Source organism: Budorcas taxicolor, chromosome 18, assembly GCF_023091745.1.
Source record: "Budorcas taxicolor isolate Tak-1 chromosome 18, Takin1.1, whole genome shotgun sequence".
Classification (NCBI taxonomy): domain Eukaryota; kingdom Metazoa; phylum Chordata; class Mammalia; order Artiodactyla; family Bovidae; genus Budorcas; species Budorcas taxicolor.
The window spans coordinates 36,715,570-36,736,330 of record NC_068927.1 but is presented as its reverse complement, the minus strand read 5'-3'; the positions used below and the strand labels follow the sequence as shown (position 1 = coordinate 36,736,330).

The following is a 20,761-nucleotide window of genomic DNA, read 5'->3' as shown; positions in this document are numbered from 1 at the left end:
AAAGTGGAGTCACAACAAATACTTGCTGAACTCCTTGAGGTCACAGGCGTTGAAGTGACCATGCTTGACTGCAGCCTCGGGTTCCAGAGCTCTCCCTCCCCATCGGAGCCAGTTCTTGGCCCCTTCTTGCCCAGCGTCACAGGAGACTTGAAGAACACCTCGCCGCTGCTTGGAGAGATGCTCGGGTAAGCGTAAACACGACGGAATCCAATTGAACCAAGTTCCCGACCAAGACGCCCTCGTGCGCACGCGCGGGCACGCTCCTGGGCGGGGCCTCGACCTCTGGTCCCGCCCAAACGTCCGGCGTTTCCTCTCTCGCGGCGAGGCGGGGCCGCGTCGCACGGGAAAAACGCGGGCTAGAGGCTCCCCGCGGGCCCCAGCGGCGAGAATGGCAAGCTTTGGGGGCCTGGTCCTGCGACCCTGGATCCGAGAGCTGGTCCTAGGATCAGAGGCACTCTCAAGCCCGCGGGCGGGGCAGCTGCTCAAGGTGAGTTCCCCCCCCCACACACACCCTTCTCAGAGCCCAGAGACCTGGGCGGGGCCCCAAGGCGGTGGGTTTGACGCCGGTCGCCGCCCTCAGGTACTGCAGGAGGCCAAGGCCCAGAGCCCGTCCGGTGCCCCTGACCCACCCGAAGCGGAGGCCGCGCTGCTTGTATCCGACGGGACCCACAGTATCCGATGCTTAGTGACGGGGGAGGCCCTGAACGCCTCAGACTGGTGAGAGAGGCTCCGCGGAGCTTGGGAACTTTGGGCTCGGGTGAGACAGCACGAGCCTTGAGCCCTGAGCCCGAGGTGGGCGGTTCCCAGGCGGGCAGGGCTGCGTTCTGGCGAGCGCTGCAGTGAGGCCCGCGCTTGCCGCAGGGAGGAGAAGGAGTTCGGCTTCAGAGGGACAGAAGGCCGAATACTGCTGCTGCGGGACTGCAAGGTCCGCGTCCAGGTCTCCGAGGGAGACACGGTGAGTGGTGAAGCTGGCTTGGGTGGATTACTGGGCCTGATTTCCTGAAAACTCCTGAGACCCGGTCCCTGAACTCACTCCTCCAGCCCGCGGAGTTCTTCCTCCAGGTGGACCGTTTCGCTCTGCTGCCCACAGAACAACCCCGGGAGCAGGTGACAGCTTGGTAAGTGATGCCTCCACTGTTCAGCTGTACTCTTCACCCAGGCCAGGCTGGCGTTGGCATAGGCCTTGTGGGTTTGAGGGCTTGGGGCTTTAGTAACATTGAGCGCTTGTTGTTTTTGTTCAGTTGCTAAGTCGTGTCTGACTCTGTGACCCCATGGACACCAGCACATCAGGCTCCTCTGTCCTCCACTATGTCTCGGAGTTTGCTCAAATTCATGTTCATTGAGTTGGTGATGCTATTTAATCATCTCATCCTCTGCTATCCCCGTCTCCTGCCTTTAGTTTTACCCAGCATCAGGGTCTTTTCCAGTGAGTCAGTTCTTCGCCTCAGGTGGCCAAAGTATTGGAGCTTCAGCTTCAGCAACAGTCCTTGCAATAGATATTTAGGGTTTATTTCCTTTAGGGTTGACTGGTTTGATCTCTTTGCATTCCAAGAGAGTCTTCTCCAACACCACAATTCCAAAGCATCAGTTCTTCAGCACTCAGCCTTCTTTATGGTCCAGCTTTCACGTCCATACATGACTACTGGAAAAACCATAGCTTTGAATATATGGACATTTGTCAGCAAGTAATGTTTTTGCTTTTAATACACTGTCTACATTGATCATAGCTTTCCTTCCAAGGAACAAGTGCCTTTTAATTTCATGGCTGCAGTCACTGTCCGCAGTGATTTTGGAGCTGAAGAAAATAAACACTGTCACTGCTTCCACTTTTCCCCTTCTATTTGCCAGGAAGTGATGGGACTGGATGTTAATGATCTTAGATTTTTGAATGTTGAGTTTCAAGCCAGCTTTTTCACCCTCCTCTTTCACCCTCATCACAAGCTCTTTAGTTCCTTTTCACTTTCTGCCATTAGAGTGGTATCTGTGTATCTGAGGTTATTGATTTTTCTCCCAACAAACTTGATTCCAGCTGTGATTCATCCAGCCTGGCATTTCACATGACGTACTCTGCATATCAGTTGTACTCTTTTCCCAATTTTGAACCAACCAGTTGTTCATGTCCAGTTCTAACTCCTGCTTCTTGACTTATATACAGATTTCTTAGAAGGTAGGTAAGGTGGTCTGGTAGTCCCATCTTTTTAATAATTTTCCAGTTTGTTGTGATCCACACAAATGCTTTAGCATAGTCAATGAACAGAAGTAAATGTTTTTCTGGAACTCTCCTGCTTTCTCCATAATCCAGTGTTGGCAGTTTGATATCCGGTTCCTCTGACTCTTTGAAACTCAACTTGTACATCTGGAAGTTCTTAGTTCACCTATTGCTGAAGCCTAACTTGAAGGATTTCTGAGCATTACCTTGCTAGCATGTGAAATGAGTGTAGTTGTCCAGTAATTTTGAGCGTTTTTGGCATTGTCCTTCTTCGGGACTGAAAAGAAAACTGGCCTTTTCCATTTCTGTGGTCACTGCTGAGTTTTCCAAGTTTGCTGACATATTGAATGCAGCACTTTAACAGCATCACCATTTAGGATTTTACGTAGTTCAGCTAGGATTCCATCATCCCCACTAGTTTTGTTTGTAGTAATGCTTCCTAAGGCCCACTTGACTTCACACTCCAGGATGTTCACTTCTAGGTGAGTGGCCACATCACCATGGTTATTGGAGAATTACGGCCTTTCTTGTATGGTTTCTCTGTGTGTTCTTGGCCGTCCCCTCTTAATCTCTTGTTTCTGTTAGGTTCTTACTGTTCCTGTCCTTTATCTTGCCCATCCTTAGATGAAATGTTTCCTAGAAATCTCCAGTTTTCTTAAAGAGACCTCTAGTCTTTCCCATTCGGTTTTCCTTTGTTTCTTTGCATTGTTCACTTAAGAAGGCTTTTTTTTTTTTAACCTCTCCTTGCTGTTCTTTGGATCTCCGCATTCATTTGGGTGTATCTTTCCCTTTCTCTCTTGCCTTTTGCTTCTCTTCTTTCCTCAGCTATCTGTAAGGCCTCCTCAGACAACCACTTTGCCTTCTTGCATTTTTTTTCTTTGGGATAGTTTTGGTCACCACTTCCTATACAGTGTTACCAACTTTTGTCCATAGTTCTTTGGGCACTCTATTAAATCTAATCCCTTGAGCTTTTTACCTCCCCTGTATAAGCATAAGGGATTTGATTTAGGTCATACCTGAATGACCTAGTGGTTTTCCCTACTTTCTTCAATTTAAGCCTGAATTTTGCAATATGGAGCTCATGATCTGAACCATAGTCAGCTCCAGGTCTTGTTCTCGCTAACTCTATGGAGCTTCTCCATCTTTGGCTGCAAAGAACACAATCTGATTTCAGTATTGACCATTTGGTGATGTCATGTGTAGAGTTGTCTCTTGGGTCGTTGGAAAAGGATGTTTGCCATGATCAGTGTGTTCTCTTGACAAAACTCTGTTAACCTTTGCTCTGCTTCATTTTGTACCCTAAGGCCAAACCTGCCTGTTATTCTGGTTATTTCTTGATTCCCTGCTTTTGCATTCCAATCGCCTGTGATGCAAAGGACATCTTTTTTTGGTGTTACGTCCAGAAGATCTTCATAGAACCAGTCAACTTCAGCTTCTTCGGCATCAGTGACCGTGATGTTGAATGGTTTGCCTTGGAAATGAACCAAGATCATTCTGTCATTTTTGAGATTGCACTCAAGTACTGCATTTCAGATTCTCTTGTTGACTATGAGGGCTACTGCATTTCTTCTAAGGGATTCTTGCCCACAGTAGTAGATATAATGGTCATCTGAATTAAATTCGCCCATTCCCATCCATTTTAGTTCACTGATTCCTACCTAAGATTTGATGTCACTCTTGCCATCTCCTACTTGGCCACATCCAATTCACCTTGATTCATGGACATAACGTTCCAGGTTCCTGTGCAGTTTTCTTTACAGCACTGGACTTTACTTTCATCACCAGGTACAGCTGAACATCATTTCCACCTTGACCCAATCACTTTATTCTTTCTGAAACTTTTAGTAATTGCTCTCTGGTCTTTCCCAGTAGCATACAGGACACCTTCCAACCTTGTGGGGGGAGGGGGCACTCATCTTCCAGTGTCATACCTTTTTGCCTTTTCATACTGTCCATGGAGTTCTCCAGGCAAGAATACTGGAGTGGGTTGCCATTTTCTCCTCCAGTGGACCAAGTTTTGTCCGAAGTCTTCACTGTGACCCGTCTGTCTTGGGTGGCCCTTCACAGCATGGCTCTAGCTTCACAGAGTTAGGCCCCTTCACCATGACCAAGCTGTGACTCATAAAGAACAGTGACTGCCTACCACTCCTCTTTTCCAGCAACGAGGACCCAGATGTGCGGAAAAAGCTCGATGACTGCTTGGAGTGAGTGTGGGGCTTGCTCCTTGGGTCAGCTGTGGTTCAGTCAGGGGTGACAGATCTGTGCAGGTAGGCTTCAGGATTGTTCCTCAGACTTGTCCCCTCTGTTTCTCTAGGGAGCACCTTTCAGAGTCCACCTCATCCAATGCAGGTAACTGGCAACCCCACTGCTTCCTTAGTAAAGCCTCCCCTCCTCCTCTGAGCTTCAGCCCATCCTCTGGTCCCCTGCCCTAGGTCTTCCACTGTCCCAGCTTCTGAATGAGGTAGAGGTGGACCAGGAGCATCAGAAGGCGCTAGTGTGCCTGGCTGAGAGCTGTCTGATGCTGGCAGGTCCTGACACGGCAGCCCCCATCACCCCCTGGGCTGCCTCTCGCTGCAGAGCCACGGTCAGTCTGGGGCTTCTCTTGGGAAATGTCAGCGTGGGAAGTTGGGCGAAGGCCCAGACTGAACGTTCTCATCCCACAGGGAGAAGCTGTGTACACTGTCTCCAGCCTACGGCTGCACATCCCTGAGAATGACCAGCAAATCCTGAGCTCTCTGGGCCCAAGTCAGAGGGCACAGGGTAAGGAAGACTGGAGAGGTCAAGAGGGAGGTAAGCCTGCCCAGTGCCCCCAGTGCTGATAAGCCTCCCCCACCCCCAGGCCCTGAGCGATCCCCATCACACCTGGCTCTGCAGGACCTGTCGCTGAGTCTGATCTCCTCCTCTCCTTCCTCACCCAGTTCCTCAGGTAAGGTGATGCTTAGGCCCCGTGTTCTTGCTGCTGTCAATCAATTAGGTGCCTGGGCTCTGAAAGGGTACCCAGCTGGGTGGGGGTGAACACAGTTCCTGCAAGCCTCTGCTCACAGGTCCTTCAGCTGATCTGAGCTGAGGGGACTGTGCCCATAAGTGAGTCCCCCTCCTCCTCAGGAACCCCTGCCTTACCCAGCCACCTGCTGTCAAAGGAGAACAGTGCCAGCGTCAGCCTTCTGCCTCCTCTGCCCTTGGCTGCTCCAGACCCAGTACAGAAGGGCAGCTCCCAGCCCCTGTCAACCATCTGCTCAACCCATGGCTCCCTGCCCACTGTGTCCCCACACCCCAGCAGTGTACCCAACGCCCCACTCCTGAGCTGCACCCCAAGCCTGTCACGCCTTGGCCATGCCCCCAGTATACACCAGGCCCATGTAAGCAGTGCCCAGAAACCTAGCCTGGAGTTCAAAGAGCTTGGGTTACCCCCCAAGACCTGGCAGCATTCTCCAAGGACAAGAACCACCAAGGGAGCCCTGGAGTCCAGCTGTGTCTGGGTGAGCACAGCCCCCACAGCTGGAGAGTAGAAGGGGGTGGACCTTGGGTAGAGCTGGGCTGGGGGCTGGGGCAGCCTTGGATGAGGTTAGAGGCCTTTTTGGCCCCTTTCCAGACATCATGTCCCCTTCAGGACCCCCCAGAGAGGCATCGTGATGGTTCTGCCTTCCAGTATGCGTACAAGCCACCTTGCCCCTCCCTGTGTGCCCAGGTCCAGGCTGCCAGGTGAGTGCCTGGGGCTGCCCCTGCTGTCTTAGTTGCCTGTCCCCGTCCCCCTGACCTAAAACGTTGGTTCTCTTCTCAGGCTCCCTCCCCAGCTCGTGGCCTGGGCCTTGCACTTTTTGATGGAGCCACAACCGGACTCTGAACTGACCCAGACGTGAGGACTCGTGGGAGGATGTGTGCACAGGTCCAGGCCTGGGGGTGGATAAACAGAGCTCCACACTAGCTTCCTTTGAGTTTTTTAATAAAATAATCTCATGCGGCAGAAAGGAAGAGGTCAGGGGTTGGGGCCGCCGCCTCTTTGGTTTGTGGTTGGGGAGGGTGGGCTGGAGGGCTCTGTAGACTGGGTGGGTAGAGGCTCGGCTTCAAGGCCAGATCCTGCACAGAAAGAGAGGGAGAGAGGAAGGGTTAGGACTGAACCAAGCAGTCCTGCCTCCCTCCCAGCTGGCCCTGGCCCCCCCTTACCTATGCTTGGAGATGGAGGCGCCTCAAGCTTTGGCCTGCGCTTGAGGACAGGGGAGCGCTGTAGCCGCAGGGGCCGTTCTGTGGGATACAGACAGACCTGGGGAGGGATGCTAAGGGCTGGCCGCCTGTCCTCACCGCCCCCCCTCCCAACACTTACTTGCCTTTGGAGCCTCCGCCTTCCCCTCACCCTCCCATCCCTGGCAGTGGTGGCTCCTAGCCTTCTGGCTCCAATTTTTCAACCCCTCAGGACACTGGTGGCCCTTTAAGGACCAGAGCCACGAAGGGAGCCCACTCTTCCCCATCGCCTTCTGTACTCCAGCCCACAGGGAGGCGTCCCCCCTCACCAGCAGGGGCCTGGAGCTGGTCCTCATGCATAGACACTGCTCGTCGCCCTGCCAAGCGGGGCTGCGGCCTCAGCCGGCCATCTGGGGGAGGCCAGGGGGTCAGGGTGTGGGTCCGACAGCCACCCTTGTTCCAGCCCTTGCCTCCCACCTTCAGGGTCTCAGTTCCCAGAGGGGACTCCTCAGTCCCTAGCCCAGTATCAAGTGGAAGCTGGGGTATTTGCTTACCTTCGTTCCTGGAGCCTAAGCAGGGATCCTCTGGGAGGCCCAGGCTGTCTGGGGAGGGGCTGGATCTTCGGGGGCTTGGGCTGGGACATGGGGACGGGGGACCTGGACCATCCTGTTGGCCCCAACCACGGCCCCTGAGCTCTGCATTCAACTGTTGCCCCAGTGTCTTCCAGGTGGCAGACTCAGGCCCTTGGCCCCCTGGCCCAGGTCTGCATGAAGGGTCTGTAGGGAGAGGGTGTCAGCCAAGACCTGGGTCAGGCAATGGTCTGATCCCCTGCAGCTTGTCTGTCCCAGATGCTCCCCAGCACTGTGGCTGTCACTCACCAGCAGACACAGAGTGGGTGCGGGACTTGATCGAGATGGGAGGAGCCTCTGTGGAACTGTCCATAATGTCACCTGCAAAGGCAGGGTCGGGGGCTTAGGCACCAGACCTTGGTGAGGGGAAGAAAAAACGTGGCTTCTACTCCTCCTTCCCCCAGGAGAGAAAATCCCTTGTGGACTGTCTCTTCCTCTCCCAAAATGTATGCACCAGCCCAGGGTCCCACTTACCATCCGAGCCAGCCTTCTTGATTTCTCCATCTTTGCTCTGTGGGAAACAGGGAAGTCAAGCTTAGTCCTCTCCCACCCTCACGCTAGCCTTGTTTTCTTTATTTATTATTGTTGTTGTAACTGCCACTAACAGCCACCATGGGTTGGGCAAGAACATGGCAGACCCAGTCCTGGTCTTGGAGCTCAGTCTGTGGTGGCGGACAGTTAACACATAGAAGCACATGCGGGCACAAACACACAAAGTGACCTCTCAGCTCTGTGACTCACTTTCTGTAACTTAGTGTTTCTAAATTCAAGCTGAGTCTCACTTCACATGTGTTTTTTAAAATTTTCCTGCAAAGTTATTATAGAGATAGTCCATAGGGTGGTGATTCTTACTAGGAACTGTGATCAGAGAGTGGCATTAGCAGGGGGCATGGAAGAGTCAAGGAAGGCCCATAGGGAAACAGAGATGGAGGAAGAGGGAAGGACCTTGTGTAGCCCTTGGATGGTGGTGAGAGGCTGGAAGTGGGGCAGAGAGGAGTTCCAGGCAACGGAGCCTATATGAAGGTCCTGAGATGCAACTGGGGTTGACAGCAGTGAGATGAAGGCAGTGACCAGGGCTGAGGCCCCTTTGGGCCCTGAAGCAGGATGAGGAGTCAAGTCCCCTAAAAGATTCGCTGTTTCCCAGATTTCTGTTAGATCTGCATAGAATGGGACTGTCCCCACTGCAAGGAGATACTGATGGCCTGGTTCAGAGCGGAAACCAAGAAGGAAGAAAGGGTGAATCTGACAGATCTGTCAGGAGTCTCCTGGTCACATATATCACCCATGTAAAGCCAGCCACGTGCTACTCGCCTCGTTCCCCACAGCACCCCTTTCCAACTCACCTGCTTCCTCTTGCCGTCGGCACTCCCACTGCCTCTGCTCACACCGATCCTCTGCAGCATCACTTGTACTCGCTGCTCAAAGGATGGGGCCAGCTCTGTGTCTCCCCGCTCCAGGGGCCGCCGCTGGGGACAGAGACACCGAGTGGTGAGGGAGCCCGCTGCCCCCACCGTTCCAGGGGAGCCCTCGCTCCTGGTCACCAGGCCTCACCTTGTCGGGCCTGGCTCCCACTGTCTCCTCCTCCTCAGCAGGGAGCAGTATCAGGGAGTAGGCCTTGCTTTCACGGGTGTATCGAGGCCGACTCCTGCGGGTTGGGTCTGGGCTGCCGGTGCCCCCCTCGGCCCCAGCAGGCTCCTCACCACGGCCAGGACGGGCCGGTGGCCGAAGCAAGTCCCCGAGTGTGGTTTTTCGAGAGCGGGGAGCTGCTCCAGGGCTGGTCTCAAGATCAGGTCGTGACCCACGTGTTGAACGAGGCTTCTTGAAGGCAAAGAGGGTGCCCAGCTTCTTGCGAAGTGTACGGGGGACAGGGGTGGTACCCCCCTCAGCTGCCGGGTCCTCCTCAGGGGCCCAGCTGTGGGAACAGCCAGCAGTGAGTGGGAAAGCCCATGGAGCAGCCCACCCTCTCCCCCACCCTTGCAACCGCCCCTTACTCACAGGCGATCCTGGTGGATCAGCCTTTTGGAGAAGAATTCCTCCACGCCCTCATCCACGCGGGCACTGAGCCCATTCCCTTCCTGCGGCAGGGCTGGGGGCACCTGAGAGACACCACAGGGTTAAAGGGCTGAGTTCAATCGTGACTTCTTCCCACCTTCCTTGTCCAGCGGCAGGCTCTGGGCAACTCCAGGACCTGGGAGCTGCAGTGACCCTTTGGAGCTGCTGTTACGAGCTCCCCCCCGTCCAGCGGCTGGGCAGAGATGCTGGTTTCACGTACTCCCCCCCACCTGTACTTGGCCCTGGACATACACAGCTCACACCCATTCTCGTCCCACTGAGTATCCCAAACCACCTGGTCACCAGCAGACTAGAACCCAGGTGTCCCCTGGGTCGCACGTTCTCACTTGCCACCCTCTCTGCTCCAAACAGTCCCTGCAGTACCCTCCACCCCCACCCCACTCGGCCTGCTGCCGGCTCAGCGGCGCCTGCTGCTGCGTCAGACCCTCTGGGGGGCCTCAAGCGGGCTCCTCCCCACCTCCGGCCCTGTGCCCACGACCCGCGCCAGTACCCAGCCCACACATACACCCGTGCTGGACGTGCGGTAGACGCAGGACTGTCCCCACGGGAGGAGGGGGCAGCATCTTTCAGTAACCCTGGGGGAAGGAGGGTAAGACAGACAGCCCCTCTCACACATCTACCCGTGCAGCAGCCAACCGGAGGCAGAGTCCTACCCCAGGCGCTCCCCAAACGAAATCCACACACTCGTGACCCCGCATGAACATGGCATGAGGAAGGGGGTGGCCAGGAAGACGCCAGAACTCGGCTGCGTGACCCCACCACCCACCTCCCTGCCGGCCATCACCCGTAAGAGCGAACGGGCCGCTTGAGACCCCCAATTCCACGAGCTCTGGAGTGGGGGGAGGGCGCTCACCTGGGGGCCCCCCGGCGGCGGGCGGTGGTGGTGCTGGCGCCGCGGCCGTGGTCGGGTCCGGGTAGGATGGCGCAGGGGCTGCCCGGAGGGCGGCAGGTCCATGCGAGGCAACGGGCCGGCCGGGGGCCCTGGGGCGGCGGGGCTCGGAGAGCCACGAGCGGATGGCCCCGCCTGCGGCTCTGCATCTTCCCCCGGAGCCGCCAGCTCGGGCTCCGGCTCTAGCTCCTCAGCAGCACCTGAGCAGAACGCACCAGAAGAGCACCGAGCGCCAAGCCCGGGGAGGTGGCGGCGGCGGCAGCAGCGGCGTTAGGGTGGCGGGGGACCCGCCCAGGGCGTGGGGAGGGGCTGGGCTACGCCGCCCGCCCCCCGCCCGCCCCTCCCCCGCTGCCGCTGTCCGTGGTGCTGAGCGCGGCCCCGAGCGGCGCGCGGCCCCGCGACGCCGCCAGGCATGCGCATCCCGCGGGTTGGGAATGGAAGGGGCGGTAGAGTAGGGAACAAACCGAGAGAAGACTGTGTCCCGGCCCTGGTCTCAGGTCCCACCCTATGCTAACTGACCCCAACTTTATAGTTGCTGGCCCACTCAACGGTCAGGGAGTTCCCAGGGCAGAGATGAATATATTGTGTCAAGGTGGCCAGGTCTATCTAATGGAACTTTAGTCCAACCTGAGTAACTCTTCCCCTGGGGCCCTGACTTACTGTGAGTGGAGGAGTCCAGGTGAAGACAGTGGAGGGATTCAGCCCATTTCTGTGGAGGACTTTCATCCTGGTGAGGAGGGCACAAACTCAGCCTGGGGTCCATACCCCAGAACAAGATGGGAAGATCTAGGGTTCTAGGCCCAGAGTTCTGCGACCACCTACCTTCTGCTCCTCTTCATCCTCCTTTCCTTTCTCCTCAGGGAAGAAAAGACCTTCCAATTCCCCAGGTCCAAGGGGGCTGGACTCATCTCCGTCTAGTGTCAGTATGACAGGGGGCATTGCCTCTGTTGCCTGTTGAGCCAGACTCTCCACCTGCAATACCAGGCACCCCAAAGATGGGGAGGCAGGGCCTCAGCCATAGTTCTATCAGGGCTAAGAGAAGCCCCAAATACTGGGCTACATGACCCCAAAAGACATTACAGAACCTCTGCAAGGCAGTGGCCATGTGTGTGTGTAAGCACACAATCCCTGCTCGACATTACAGACCCTCTGCAAGGCAGTGACCAGGTGTGTGTGTCTGTGTGTGTGTAAGCCCACAGTTCCTCCTCACCAGCCGATCCCGGGCTGCACTCAGACCTGCCACAGCCTGAGCCACAATGCTCTCTGCCAAGGTCCCTGTGACTGACAGGCGCATGTCCCTGATGGCAACAGAGAACAGGGGTTAGTGTGCTGTCTTTATCCAGTCTACCCTGGTCCTGCCCAGCCCAATCCAGCCTACCTGAGCCGAGTGAAGGCATCTTGCAGCAGATGCTCTGGGAGCAGCTCTGGGAGACCCCTTGAGCCCCCGAGGACCCCCTCTAGCTGCTCCCTCCACCTGGGACCCTGCAATGTCTGTGGGCAGAGACTCCTTGTTGTGTCCAGTGTGGCCTGAGTGAAGTCCTGGTCGAAGGTCAGAGCACAGTGAGCATGTGGCCCGGGCCTAGCCTCACTGGATTGGGGCTCCAAACCCCCAAAGAACACACAGACTCGGGATACCACAGTCACACCTCTGGATGGGGGTCAAGGCTGCATATGGTGGGGGGCAGCTGGGGCCAGGGCACTATCTCACCTGAATGTCCCGGCGGCACACCTCTCCCACCTGTCCCAGCAGGCCCTCCAGCTTCTGCCGCAGCTGCCATTGGTGGCTTGGGGAACTTCCAGCCTCATAAAGAATGGGGAGAATCTGGAGGCCAAGGAAGAAAAGGAGTTGCAAGATGACCCCTAACTAAGAGGGAGGCATCCTCGTAATTGGAGGGAGTGCTCACGCTGAGAGAGAAGTTGGCATTTTGGATGGCATCCTCAGCCTGGTGCACAGCAGCTTCACCCTGGGGTCCAGCCCCACAGCCCAGCAACTCCACGTGCTCCTGCACCGACTGACACAGTTCATTCACTTCCTGGGGGGCAAGAGGACTCAACTGTAGCCTGGTCCCCTCCCTGTCCCCCAGATCCTGATTGCCCCCTTCCCAAGGTCTCCGCAGGGTGGGTGAGGTCCTGAAGCTGACATCATCGGGACAGTCACTTGGGAACCTTATCTGTTCAAGAAGGGAGAGCAGTGTCTCCTTTGGTTCATTGCAGGGACTTTATATATACTTCCTAAACATCCAGAACAGGAAGGAAAAGAGTGGCTAGTCATGTCAGTGAGCTCAATCTGTTCATCATCGACCTAGAGGACAGATTGAGGGATGGAGAGAAATGCGAGTGAAGAGCTGTGGAGGAGAGACAAGGGGGAAGCAAAGGATAGTTGGGTGGGAGTAAGGAGCGGTGTTTGAGAATGGGTCAAGATGCAGAACCAAGGAGGCCTGTGGGGGCTGCAGTGCGGCCAAGAGAGACCTGGACTGAAGCTCTGTCCACAGCACTTGGTGGGTGTGGGCGCCAGTGAGACTGGGCTCCAGGGTAGAAGAGTTTTGTGGGAAATGACGAGATCACTTGTAGAATGTGAAGCTCTGAAGTTGTCAAAATGCCTGGGCTCTGGAGCTTGGGAGCGAAGTGGGATTTGGGAACAAGTGGATGGGGAACATTTCACCAAGTAGTGGAGGGAGATGAAGTCAGAAGAAGGGTCATTGGGTTGGGCCACAACAGAGAGGGAAGGCCCTGTGAATGGGAATTCACAGGTGGGGCTACCGTTGGGGATGGGGAGAACTGATTGAGGATTTAAAATACTTCCTGTCTTTAACTAGGGAACCTATTTAAATGATTTAAGGGAATTTCCTGTGGTCCAATGGTTAAGACTCCATGCTTTCACTGCAGGGGCCTAGGTTCATTCCTTAGTTAGAGAAATAAGATCTCGCAAATCAGCTGTGTGCAGTAGCCTCCCCATGCCGTTTCTTTAAATTGAAAAAGAAAAAATGCTTTCAAAAGGCAGCTAGCAGCGTTATCCGGGGGAGCTATTTCAAGAGCTATCAGTTCCACGGCAGATCAAGGAGAAGGACTTGTCTGGGACAGCAGGATTCAGGCACACTGGCTGCCCTCAGACTCATGGAGTCTCGGCAGCCACAACCCTCCCCATTCTCTACAGTCTGTTGGTGCTCAAGGCTGAGTAGGGGAACTCTGACCTGTTCGGAGGGGTCTGACCCCAGACCCAGGGGCTTCGGGCGGGAGGTGCAGTCAGCAGAGGTGTGGTCTGTGCGATTGTTCCTCAGAAGACAGGCTTGGATCTGGGCACAAGAGAGGCTGAGAAGTGGCAGGGCAGGACAAGGCGCAGGGCAAGGCAGGGGAAGAGGGGGGACCCCCACCTGATGCACGGCCCGTGCTGTCAGTTCAGGACGGCTGCGCTGAGCCTGGGCCACATCGTTCAGTGGCAGAGGCATGGCCTTCAGGCTGCGGTTCTGTTCCAGGGCCTGTGCCACGTCCAGAAGGCCCAGAGCAGATGTGTGGTTTCGGTCCCAGACCACAGACCTGGGCCAGGTGGGGCTTTAGTCGGGGACGGAGCTCTGCAAGGAGCTCCCAACCCCTCTGGCCTTTCCATTAGCACCCCTGAGCTCCACCTGCTCTGCTTCATTCAGCCCTACCCCAGTAAGCCCCTCCATACATGCCCTCTTCCCCTGTTGGTCCCATCCCTGTGACCCCGCCCACCTGAGCCTCGTGTTAACCCGAAGCGCCTTGGCCAGCATCTTGGCACCCGTGTCCCCCATGGCGTTGCCGCTGATATCCAGGGTTGTCAGGTTAGGATTGGTGCCCAAGGCCCGGAGCAGGACGCCGGCGCCCAGCTTCAGCCGTGACTCAGCCACAGACAGAGACTGCAGGGGCTAGGGTTAAGAGAAAGCCATTTGAAGTTGGAGTCAGGGGCCAGCAAGGAGGACGGGTCTCAGGGTCCATTGCCTGAGGATCCCGCATGGTCCCGTGAACTCACACAGTCGTCATCCTGCATGAGCTGAACAATCCGGTGTAGGACGTCGTCCAGGGTCTCCCTGTGGGAGGAGGCAGCAGTTGGGAGAAGACCCGGGTGGTGGGGTGCAGTTGGGAGACCCAGGAGGCGGATGGGGTCTCACTTGCACCGGACGTTGAAGTTCCTTCCAAGCGCCACGTGTCGCAGGGACCGGCTCCTCCCAATGGCCAGCACCAGAGTCACCATGTCTGAGCCAAAGCCTGGGGGGGTGGCTCGGGTCACACACAAGGCGAGGCTGCGAGGGGTGGGAATTGGTGGGTGGTGGGAAGATGGGTTTCTGGGCGGCCTCACCATTATCTGCCAGATCCAGGGAGCTCACTGCGCCAGCATCACACACCAAGTCTTGTATCACTTGAGCACCCGCCGAGCGCAGCTGAAGGTGGGAAGTGGAACATGCTCAGGCCAACAGGCCACAGGTGGGGAGGATCAGGAGCCCAATGGTCCAGCGCTCCCGCTCGCAGCCCCCAGCCCCAAGGGCAAGTCCCGCGGCTCCGGACGGGCTGCTCACCTCACACGCGCTGAGGTCCAGGTGTAGGTCATTCAGGTGCGTATTGAGCGCCAGGCCTTCCAGAAGCGCCCTGGGAGAGGGTGTCACAGGGGGTAGCGGAAGCTGGGAGAAGCGTCCTCAGAGCAGAGCGCGAAGAGCAAGAAGGAAGGATGCCCCGGAGGTCAAGGGTGCGATAAGAGCGGGGTGACGAAGCCTGCGTGTTGGCCGACAGGCGAGGGCATGGGACACTGACCTGAGTGCGTCGGGTGGCAGTTTGCAGCCCGCCAGGCCCAGGTGCCGAAGCGTCCCGGCGCGGCTGAGGAAGAGTTGCAGGGCGTCGGGCGCAGCCCTGGACTTCCTGGGGTGGGGGAGTGGGCGGAGTGGGCGTCCCGGCGCGGGGAGGCGGGGTCCGGCAGAGTCCCGCCCCTCCCGCCCCGCCCCCTTACGTGCGGGAGAAGACGTTCCTCGAGGCGTCTAGGTGAGCCAGGCTGGAGCAGCCGCCGCGGGACAGCGCCGCGAAGAGCTGCGAGAGGAGCGTGTGGGCTACACTGGCCGAAGGACTGAGCGCCCCGCCTCCAGTCGCCCCTTGGGATAAAGGCCCGCCCAGCCCTACAGATCACCCCCCACTCACAGTGTCCAGGGCGGTGTCGGTGCCTGCGAGATTCAGGAACGTCAGAACGTTAGGACGGCTCAGGAAACTATAGAGGCCCTGGCGGGAGGATGGAGATGGGAAGGAGTCAGGAATCACTCCAGCAAGAGCTTCCCGACACCCCACTGCCTGCGGCGGCGTCCCCAATCACCTTCCTAAAGACAGCCACTCACCCCACGGTCCTCCGAAGCCCCCAGTGCCCCGGGGTTCCCGGAAAGGTCCAAGTGGGTCAGGGCAGAGTCAAAGGCTGAATTGGAAGCCAGTGCCCGGCCTAGAGCCCTCATTCCTGGTGATGGAGGAGGGGGGCTCACCATCAGGAGACCCCACCTCCAAGCTCCACCACCCCACACCATCCTCAGGCCTGCCTACCTCGCGGCGTCAACCCAGTCTGCGCTAGGCTGAGTCTCCTCAGGGCTCCAGGATGCTTCTCTAGGTGTCTGCTAAGGGCAGCCACACCTGCGGGATGGGGGTAGTAGCCGTGTGGGTCTCACCACCTCTAGCACCAGCCCCCAGGGCTTCCCTAGGCTCAGATGTACCTCGGTCATCCAGCAGGTTCCCAGCCAGGCTGAGCTCCCGCAGTCCCGAGCTGGTGTGTCCCGCCAATGCCTGGGCCAGTCGCCGGACAAAGTCTCTGGGGACCAGACCACACCCCAGGTGTGAAGCTTTGAGCCTGGATTCCCAGCTCTTCCCCAGGCCACTAGTCTCTCCAACCCAAGCCCTGTCCCCCCTACCCTCTCAGGCCACAGGTCTCCAGCACCAGCTCCTCCAGGTGGGATGACTGATTCATCATGTGCAGAATCTGTTCTGAGACCTCAAGGCTCTGAGAACCAGAGTGGGAGAGAGAGCTCAGCAGGCTGCCCACTGACCCACCCTCCCCATCCTCCCCTGTGCTTCTCACCAGCTTCATGTCCACGCAGGAGAGGCACCGGAACCAGAGATTGTAGGACAGGGCAGCCACACTCAAGGCCAGGTCCCTGGGCGGAAGAAGGGGCAGGAGCAGAGCTCAGGATCCCCCAGCCAGATCCTAAGTCCAGTATCCCCTCTCTCCATGGAGAAGCTAAGGCCAGGAATGTGGCTCATACAGTCTTCCTCTCCTCACAGCCCTGGAGGGACACTCACCGACTTCCCAGATGGCTGAAGTCTCCTAGGCTGAAATGGCGGCAGCCCTGACGATGGTAGATGGTGTCCACATCCTGGGTGGGAAGAAAATACCTCCAACTTGCTTGGGACCACAAGAGGTAGGGGGGACTTCTCAAAGCACCAGGGGAATTAGATGTCTCCAGAGCCCCCAGAGAGGGCCCTGCTCTCACCCACTGAATCTCCTCTCGGAAAGGGAAGCCATTGTAGTCACACAGGGCCTCGTATGTCTCCGAGAAGCCCCCTGGGTTGGCGCCAAAGGCGTGATGGGGCAGGAAATGCGGCAAGAGAGAGACAAAAGGTCAGAGATGGAGAATGATCAGCCCCAGGTTGGGTAGTGGCTGAGTGCCTCTCTTCAGTTTGCTGAGCCCTTCAAATCCAGGGGTCATGCAGGAGGGGGGTCAGCTGGAAGCCCTGAGTGGCCCCCACCTTGGCCCTTACCACAGGGGCTGCTGGGTGAGGTGGCTTCTGAGGAGCTGCTTTTCTCCAGTCGAGCCAGCATGGAGGGGGGTGTGGGCCTCCGGAAGAGCTTCCTGAAGAGGGGGATGAAGGAGAAGGGGGGCAAGGAAGTTCTAGGCCCTGGGAGTGAGGCCCCCCCACAGCGACATCCAGGGCACCCCTCGCTGCCTCTCTTCCCTGCCAGCCCTGTCAGCTGATGGGCCTCACCCAAGGGTTGAGCGAGGGAAGACCTTCCTGATGGCAGCAGCAATGTGCTGGGCCAGCTGTTCCAGAGCAGCCACACCAGTAAACTCCAGGACCAGTTCAGGCAGGGACTCCAGCTCAAAGGTGATCTGGGGGTGGGATGAGGGATGAGCTCCATGTGGGGCCGGGGGTGGGGAACAGAGGACAAGATCAGACTGCAGGCCCTGGTGGGGTACTAGGGGTCTCACCTGAGGGGGTGTCTCCTGCAGCACCATGGCCTGGACCTCCAGGTAGCTGAATGTGCAGTCCACCTATGGAGTGCCTGGGTGAGCTCGGACCAAAGCGCGAGCCCCACCCTCTTGGGAGCCCAGTCCTTTGTGCAGCCTGGATCTCAGAGCCAGACCTGCCTAGACTCCAGTTCTGCCTGATGTCGGCAGCCTAGTGCTGTTGGGAGGGCAGAGTCCACAAGGACAAGATGGACAACGTTACAGATGCAGCCCTCATCAGGAAAGCTGCTGGAGGGCAGGGGGGCAGTGGCTGGGCCGTTGGGACTCACCCTCAGAGGGAGGCAGGTGTGGAGCAGGTAGGCTCTCCATCGGAGCAGCACCTGAGGGGAGAGAGTGTCTCACACCTTGGGCAGGGCAAGAGGCTCCTTCTGCTTGGGTCCCAGTGGCCCTCCCAGGCAGGCTCTGCCCCAGCCATACCAGGACATGACCTTGCTCCGCACCCTCCCGCTCTGGCAGCCAGGTTTTCAGCAGCAGTTCTGCCTCCTTGGGCCACAGGAACTTGGTGATCTCGCCTGTGGAAGGGCAGCCTGCTGGGAGACGGGTCCTGCCATGGAGGTCAATTCGTGCCCACGGTCTGTGGTCTGTATGGGGCTAGGGGGCCTGGGCTCATCTACGGGGCCAGTGAGGAAGGAGTGGAGTGGATCTGGGCCGCCAAGCCCTCCTGAGGACCAGAGGGAACCACTTGCCGGGTGCCCCCGTACTCTGGGTGGGCCATTCGTTCCGGGGCCGCACGGCTTCCTCCCAGCCAAGTAGGAGAGAAGGACCGGTGCTTACCTCGCAGCTCGCAGGATATGCCGTCGGGGGTCTGGGCCATGCGGCCGGCCCAGCGGCCGGAGCTGGCCCAAGGAGCTCAGGCGAGAAACGGTAGCGGCGGCGGGCGAGCACAGGAAGCCTGGGGCCCCGGCAGCATAGCAGCCACCTGCTCCTCCTGCAGCGGAAGGTACGCACCGCTTCCTGCCCCCGGCCCGGCTCCTCCCCACCCGGCCTCCGCGGGCCAGATGTCAGGCGGGTCGTACGAAGGAGGTGGGCAGATGCCAGCTGCCCGCCTGCGCCGTCGCTACTCTGTAAGGGTAGATCTGAGGAGGGAAGGGAGAAGTGTGCCCGGGAGGGTCTCGCACGTCGCGTGCTTCTTTCGGTTCCTAGCCCCCTAACTTCCACCCTGCTACAGTCCCTTCTGAGAGCACCAGGGGGCGCTGCCCGCTCGGGGAATCTGCGGCCCACCTTGGCCAGTGCCCTCCAAAGCCCAGCGAGGGAGGTGGACCGCAGGCAGGATACACAGGGCATCTGTTCAGAACACAGCATCGGATTCCTCCTAACCTTGAGGACCCCATCTGTTGCTCCTAACCTGGAGTCCCTCACCGCGTCGGAGAGACACAAACTGTTGAAAGGGTGGGAAAAACACCAGATGGGCCCAGATGCCCTTCTCTGCAGCAGAGGTCCTTAGCTTTCACTAGGTTCAAGCTGGGTCAGGGCCAGAAGGTGCCACTGCAGGGAGGGGTGGAGTGACTCGTGAGCAAAGGCAATGGATGTAGGGGTCCTCCCATGTCTGCCTTCTCCCTGAGCTGGAGAGAGCTTGGGCAAGGGGAACCACTAGCAGAGAGGAAAGCTACTCTCTGCAAGACTAGGCGGCCATCAGGTCATGGGATGCATGATGCCCTATAGAAGACCAGGGACCTAGATTCTGGAGAGTTCACAGGAGGGGATTTAACCTTTTTCTTCCATTACAATCTAATTAAACTCTATGAGAAGAGAAACAACCCTCTGCCTTGCCCATAGCTCAGCCAGGCAGGGTGAAATAACCTGAGAAGTGAGACACTGGGCAGTCCCTTGATTTCTTCCCACCTCCTGCTACCCCTCCTCACCTTGAGGCCTGGAGACAATGAGAGCATTTTTCAGTCATCTGACCATCAGCAGCATCTCCCCCTGCCCAAATCTCATCTCCCTTTGCTGAGGACCACCAATGACTAGGACAAAGTGGAAAGTAGAGATTGAATTGTAAAAAACTGCAGGAAGCCACCTCCCTTAAAGCAACAGGCCCAGGTGTGGCAGCCCAGGGGCCACAGGGATGGACTCAGTTGGAGAGGGAGCTAAGTTCCTGCCAACAGAGGCAAGAGGAAGTCCTGCTCTGCTGCCTCCCAATCTGAAAGGAGGGAGTTCAAGTTAAGACTCTTGGAAGACCACAGAAGCTATCAACTGCTTCTAAGGCGTGAGCTCACACACAGTATGGCCAAGTGGTCAGGAATGAAAGTTCTGAAGGTACGTTGCCTGAATTTAAGTCCTGACTCTGCTTAACAGCTGTCTGACACTGAGTAAATCACCTCATCTTTCTGTTTAGGGCTTCCAGTTCCTGTTTTCTAAGCTGGAACTTTAAACTTACCTCGGAGTGTCAAGATTAAATGCTTATTAAGAGAAGTGCTCACAATAGTATCTGGAACTCAGTGAACACTCACAGTTGCCAAGTCTTACTGGGACAAACTTAAGACTCCAGAACAGAAGGACAGAAAACCTCCCTCCCTGGGATTTTTCTGTTCAGAATGATTCGAATGAGAAATACAAGAGGGAATAAATGCCAAAGGCTTCGAGCTGCTCCTAGGTGGCGGGATTCTCAAGACCAACAGCCACACTGGTAGCATCAGCCCTAGTCTAGTGAGTGCTATGGGAACAAGCAGAGGGCTGTGGAGGAGGAAATCAGGACCAGCTGGAGATTACCACAGGGGTGCTAGGCTAGCCACACATCTCCGTAACTGCTTGCTGTCAGGGTGGCAGTGACAAAACAAACCTGACTGCCATCAGAGGCCCAGTGAACACATGGGACTCAGCTCCCTCAAGCGAGTGACTCAAGCAGAGAAGCCTTCAATTTGTTCAAGACTGTCTGTGTGTTCTAGACAGCATGACACCCTGTAGGCACTCAAGAAATGCTAAAATCTCATAATGAGGAATAAGCCCCGCCTGTTCCAGCAGTACAGGATGAAAGGCCAGGCTGCAGCTCCCAGAAGTGCCACAAGGTTCCTGTCAAAAGCTCTCTGGTGTGGAGCACTGGGAGGTTTTACATTTAATGGAGTCACACAGGATGTATCATGGGGATATGCCAATGGTGAGGAGGGGTAGGGAGGTAGGTAGGGAATCCCTTATCTGCATCAGAATGTCATTTTTCTTACCCCCTCCCCAAGCAAAACCAATCTGCTTGTAAACAATTTGAACACACACAATAATAGAAAAGCTATGTTGAAAAGGCAGGTAAACTGCTTGCTGTTCTATTAAAAGATTTTCTATTATATTAAAAAAATTTATTTGGGGTGGGGGGACATGACACATGGCTTGCAATATCTTAGTATTCCAACCAGGGATCGAACTTGGGCTCCTTGTAGGGGAAACATGGAATCCCAACTACTGGACCACCAGGGAATTCTCTATAATTAAAAAATTTTATAAAAATAGCTAGCTAGTGGGAAGCTACTATAAAACACAAGAAGCTCAGCTCGGTGCTCTGTGATGACCTAGATGGGTGGGATGGAGGTGAGGTGGGGGTAGGTCCCAGAGGGAGGGGATATGTATA

At 56.8% G+C, this 20,761-nt stretch overlaps 2 protein-coding genes across 5 annotated transcripts; one reads left to right on the top strand and one right to left on the bottom strand.

The window, feature by feature from the left end:
* The first annotated feature begins 215 nt into the window (after window positions 1-215).
* ACD (ACD shelterin complex subunit and telomerase recruitment factor) lies at window positions 216-6,161 on the top strand. Of its 4 annotated transcripts, none has more exons than XM_052656206.1 (12): window positions 216-487; window positions 581-717; window positions 862-955; window positions 1,042-1,118; window positions 4,369-4,413; window positions 4,524-4,558; window positions 4,642-4,793; window positions 4,873-4,969; window positions 5,049-5,135; window positions 5,315-5,688; window positions 5,820-5,911; window positions 5,991-6,161. In XM_052656206.1, the coding sequence occupies exons 1-12, from the start codon at window positions 389-391 to the stop codon at window positions 6,067-6,069; spliced, it is 1,368 nt and encodes a 455-aa protein (XP_052512166.1). In that variant the 5' UTR covers window positions 216-388; the 3' UTR covers window positions 6,070-6,161. The 4 variants fall into 4 exon arrangements, with proteins under 4 accessions (XP_052512166.1, XP_052512165.1, XP_052512162.1 ...); XM_052656205.1 differs by having other exon boundaries at window positions 5,802-5,911; XM_052656204.1 differs by having other exon boundaries at window positions 279-487; window positions 5,830-5,911; window positions 5,991-6,129.
* Window positions 6,162-6,185: 24 nt separating this feature from the next.
* Window positions 6,186-18,019, bottom strand: CARMIL2 (capping protein regulator and myosin 1 linker 2). Its single transcript, XM_052656037.1, has 38 exons — window positions 17,980-18,019; window positions 17,623-17,717; window positions 17,475-17,525; window positions 17,167-17,229; window positions 16,943-17,067; window positions 16,718-16,809; window positions 16,450-16,520; window positions 16,259-16,332; window positions 16,038-16,113; window positions 15,871-15,959; window positions 15,676-15,770; window positions 15,509-15,595; window positions 15,313-15,425; window positions 15,122-15,199; window positions 14,937-15,013; window positions 14,744-14,848; window positions 14,512-14,581; window positions 14,295-14,376; window positions 14,107-14,203; window positions 13,968-14,025; window positions 13,691-13,863; window positions 13,171-13,513; window positions 11,884-12,012; window positions 11,688-11,801; window positions 11,358-11,518; window positions 11,190-11,277; window positions 10,802-10,951; window positions 10,640-10,706; window positions 9,944-10,179; window positions 9,013-9,113; window positions 8,569-8,929; window positions 8,361-8,483; window positions 7,492-7,528; window positions 7,267-7,338; window positions 6,943-7,164; window positions 6,718-6,798; window positions 6,374-6,451; window positions 6,186-6,286 (listed from the first exon to the last, which is right to left on the bottom strand). The coding sequence occupies exons 1-38, from the start codon at window positions 18,017-18,019 to the stop codon at window positions 6,186-6,188; spliced, it is 4,275 nt and encodes a 1,424-aa protein (XP_052511997.1).
* Between the last annotated feature and the right edge of the window lie 2,742 nt (window positions 18,020-20,761).

What these genes read in the sequence shown, in the direction of transcription:
- ACD (XM_052656205.1), top strand. Translation starts at nt 389, where the DNA reads ATGGCAAGCTTTGGGGGCCTGGTCCTGCGACCCTGGATCCGAGAGCTG. An exon ending in GCCCTGAACGCCTCAGACTG is followed by an intron (nt 718 to 861) that starts GTGAGAGAGGCT and finishes CGCTTGCCGCAG; the next exon opens with GGAGGAGAAGGAGTTCGGCT. An exon ending in AAGCTCGATGACTGCTTGGA is followed by an intron (nt 4,414 to 4,523) that starts GTGAGTGTGGGG and finishes CTGTTTCTCTAG; the next exon opens with GGAGCACCTTTCAGAGTCCA.
- CARMIL2 (XM_052656037.1), bottom strand. Translation starts at nt 18,019, where the DNA reads ATGGCCCAGACCCCCGACGGCATATCCTGCGAGCTGCGAG. An exon ending in CGCCGCCGGGGGGCCCCCAG is followed by an intron (nt 9,114 to 9,943) that starts GTGAGCGCCCTC and finishes GGTGTCTCTCAG; the next exon opens with GTGCCCCCAGCCCTGCCGCA. An exon ending in CCGACGGCAAGAGGAAGCAG is followed by an intron (nt 7,529 to 8,360) that starts GTGAGTTGGAAA and finishes TGTTTCCCACAG; the next exon opens with AGCAAAGATGGAGAAATCAA.